Source organism: Trachymyrmex septentrionalis, unplaced genomic scaffold (genome assembly GCF_001594115.1).
Source record: "Trachymyrmex septentrionalis isolate Tsep2-gDNA-1 unplaced genomic scaffold, Tsep1.0 scaffold32, whole genome shotgun sequence".
In the NCBI taxonomy this organism is placed as follows: Eukaryota; Metazoa; Arthropoda; class Insecta; order Hymenoptera; family Formicidae; genus Trachymyrmex; species Trachymyrmex septentrionalis.
In genome coordinates, this window is record NW_017305485.1 from 3525420 (window position 1) to 3528659 (window position 3240).

Genomic DNA, 3240 nt, shown 5'->3' on the forward strand with positions numbered 1-3240 from the left:
GGGGGGGAGGTAAGAGCACGCTGCCTCCCTTATCTACTTACTATTCGCGGCGATTCGGTATTGGGGCGGCATTTGCGTTTGCTGCTGCTGCTGCGGCGGCTGCTGCTGCGGCGGTTGCTGTTGATGATGCTGATGATGGTGATGACCGAGGTGACTGATGTTGACGGTGAGCTGGGGATGCGTAAGCTGATTGAGGTGGGGACTTGGTGACGGCGGCGGCGGCGGCTGATGGCCGGGATGCACATGGTGGTTGTGACCCGGCTGGGGATTTTGCGGATGCGATGCCGTGAGAGGGTGGTGATGATGGGTACCGCTACACGGCAACATATGCATGGGTGCTAAGGCACCGACGGCGACACCCACTGCGCCCTCCTTCGAGACGCCATATCTCGAAACCATCTCTTCCGGATGGAGAGCAGCTCTACGAGCTGCTAGGCTTTTTCCTTCGTGCGAGAGAGCCTCTCGCACTACTCTCCGCTTCCCTTGTTTCTCTCTTCCTCGCCACAGAGGCAGCAGAGACTGCCTCACCCTCGGCGTTTCGTCCACACGGTTGAGATCCTCCCCTCGGTCTTCGTTATTTTCCTCGGAGTCGACGGTTAGAGATAACCCGACGTCGTCGACAAGGCTCCACGAGGTATATTTACGTAATGGTAAATGTGGCAATAGAACGAATTCGCGAGCATCGTCGCGATCCGTCGGCCGCCTCCGTCGTCTTCTCCCTCGACGCCACCAGGTGTTATCCCGATACCGCGAGAATTCCTGACGACTGTCGCGAATAAGCTGGCGAGATCCTTCTCCTCGCTGGCGCGCTTCACACACACATCCACACACACCAAAAAAAATACACACACACACGTCAGCACGCAACCGTTACGGTTTCCGCTTCGGCCGTGCTTGACTTCTTCCTCGACGTGCACAACTTCTTCCTCAGGCGCGCGGGCCCGTCAACTCGTCGATCGTCGACAATGGCGCGTCATGATGATCGCGCGCGCGTGTCTCTTACTCCACTCCTATCTTAAATATCTCTAAATCTTTGCCGTCCTCGGTGGATGATGACCCTCGTCGCGTTTCTCCCCACGAGCGGCATCAAGCATCGCCGGCGAGTCTGTCGTTTACGCCTCGCCTCGCCTCGCCGATTGGGGATAATACCGGGACGCACACGTGGTCGGGATTCTCACGTTTAGACAGAGTGAGCGAGAAAGTGAGATAGAATAAGAGAGCGAAAGAACGCCGTCCGATCACTCACTCGACGAGATTCACTTGACGTACGTGACACCTCCTACAGCACCTGCGAAAAATGAATACCTTACGAGAATTGTCGCGCGACCGTCGCGCGGCCGTCGCCGACTGTCACGGGAGAATTGTCGTCGTCGTTGTCGTCGCGCGTGAATGTCGCTCGCGTACTCGGTATAGGTGGCGGACTATCGCGGCCCGTCCAAAATCGATATTTAAGGCTCGACCGGCGCGGCGCGGCGCGGCGTATCTCCTTCCTCCCCTCCCCTACCCTCTCGCGCGCGACCCTTCGTCTCTACGTGCCTGTATACGCGTGTGTGTGTGTGTGTGTGTGTGTGTGTGTGTGTGTGTGTCGCCCACTCCCGCGCTACGAGGTTTAACACTCCGGTGCCGTTGAAACTCTACGGAGCGGAATACACGCGGCTATATTTTACCAGGTCGGAACCGGCCACGCGGCTGCGTTCCGTCGTTGTCGCCGATGAAAATGAGAATGAGACAATTTTTAGCCCTCTGCTGCCACACGACCGTGAGAGATCAGAACGGCGGCGAGGCTACTGTTGTGTAGATGAATCGGGCGCGTTCGGGCCGCGCGCCGAGAAGTCCCGAAGCGTCGCCAACTCGTCGTCGTCGTCGGAGCCCGAGTGTAACCCCTCTCGCGTTTATACGTCGCGAGCCAGAGTTGGGCAATTTTCCGCCCGCGAGTAGTCACTTACGAAAATAATACAGGTGTAATACGTATAACACGTATAACACGTATTAAAGTATAATACGTTCGACGTTATTGTGGTATTAGAAAAATCATGTACAGAACGTTGTTTGATACATGCCCAACCCTGTTCGGAATGAATGCGTCTTCGTACGAGGGATAAAAACGGAGGGAGAGCGAGAAGGAAGAATGAGATCGAGTCACCGATTCACTATCAACCGCTCGTTTCGCGTCGATCGTCACGCGTTCGTTCTCTCTCCCTCACCAGCGTGCAGTACATGCACGCACGTACGTACGTACGTACGCACGACAGTCGCCGCTGTCTCCACACAACGCGCGCGCACACACGCACGTATAATAATGGCGCGGGCTGAACGTTACGCGACACGATACACGGAATGTCCTATGGCGCACAAACCGAGAACCACCGACGGATAGACGGGAGAAAGAAAGAGAGCACGATTGATGGAACGCGTCGTTCGTTTCACGGCACACACTCACTTCGTGCTACGAAGAGCTTCTCCGAATGAATGACCAGAGTCGGTGGAGAAAATATACGACCCGAGCGTACCCTTTGCAAGGGACGCGTTAGGTTCGACTGGGAACCAGTGAGAGTAGAGACGAGCCCTTCCCATACCGACCTACGACGAATCGCGTTTCGCCTGTTGACTCCGACGCCATCTATCTGTTACGCGAATAAAAGATGATCAGGGACGTAACGATGGAAATGGCAGAGTCACCCCCTCCTCTGCCGAAAATTTTTCCGAAATTCAGTTTGAATTTCTCTGCTAGAAAAGGAGCACGATGAATCGTTATACATTCTTGTTGTTTGCCAAGGTTAAACAAGAGAACGACTCATTGTGTTCTTCCTAGAATGCATCCTTCGTAAGCCTAAGTTTACTACTACATTTACTGCGTTAGGGTGAAGATCTCGAAACATAAATAGTAAACTTTAGGCTTGAGAAATTAATCAAATATAATATCTAGAATATTCTTTTCACATTAAGATTTAAGACTAATTATAAACTCCATTAAATTTTACTCAACCCTATATCTATTGTATTTAAGGACTAAGGACAGGAGCACAGAGAGAGAGAGAGAGAGAGAGAGAGAGAGAGAGAGAGAGAGAGAGGCCCCGCATAATGCATAAAAATATAAGCCGATCGAGTTCTTCGTTTCTTTCTTTTCTTTTCTTAAAATAAAAGACTCCGGTTGATTTTCTTATGTCTCATGCGTTATGCAAAAATCTGTGTTCCTACCCAAACTTTAGATATGAAGTTTTATGGCTCCCCCCCCCCAAA

General features: G+C 52.5%; 1 protein-coding gene across 4 annotated transcripts in view; it reads right to left on the reverse strand.

Annotated features, from left to right (window-relative positions):
• LOC108749989 (eukaryotic translation initiation factor 4 gamma 3) overlaps positions 1-3240 on the reverse strand; it is a 60504-nt gene that overhangs the window by 34798 nt on the left and 22466 nt on the right. The window contains exons 1-2 of one of the 4 annotated variants that reach the window (XM_018489126.1): positions 2441-2530; positions 42-1288 (exon numbers count right to left, since the gene is read on the reverse strand). The exons of 2 other annotated variants lie outside the window; for them this stretch is intronic. In XM_018489126.1, the coding sequence (XP_018344628.1) occupies positions 42-399 (358 nt within the window). In that variant the 5' untranslated portion in view covers positions 400-1288; positions 2441-2530. Of the gene's footprint in view, positions 1-41; positions 1289-2440; positions 2531-3240 lie in introns of those variants that run through there. One more of the 4 variants, XM_018489128.1, reaches the window with a different exon arrangement.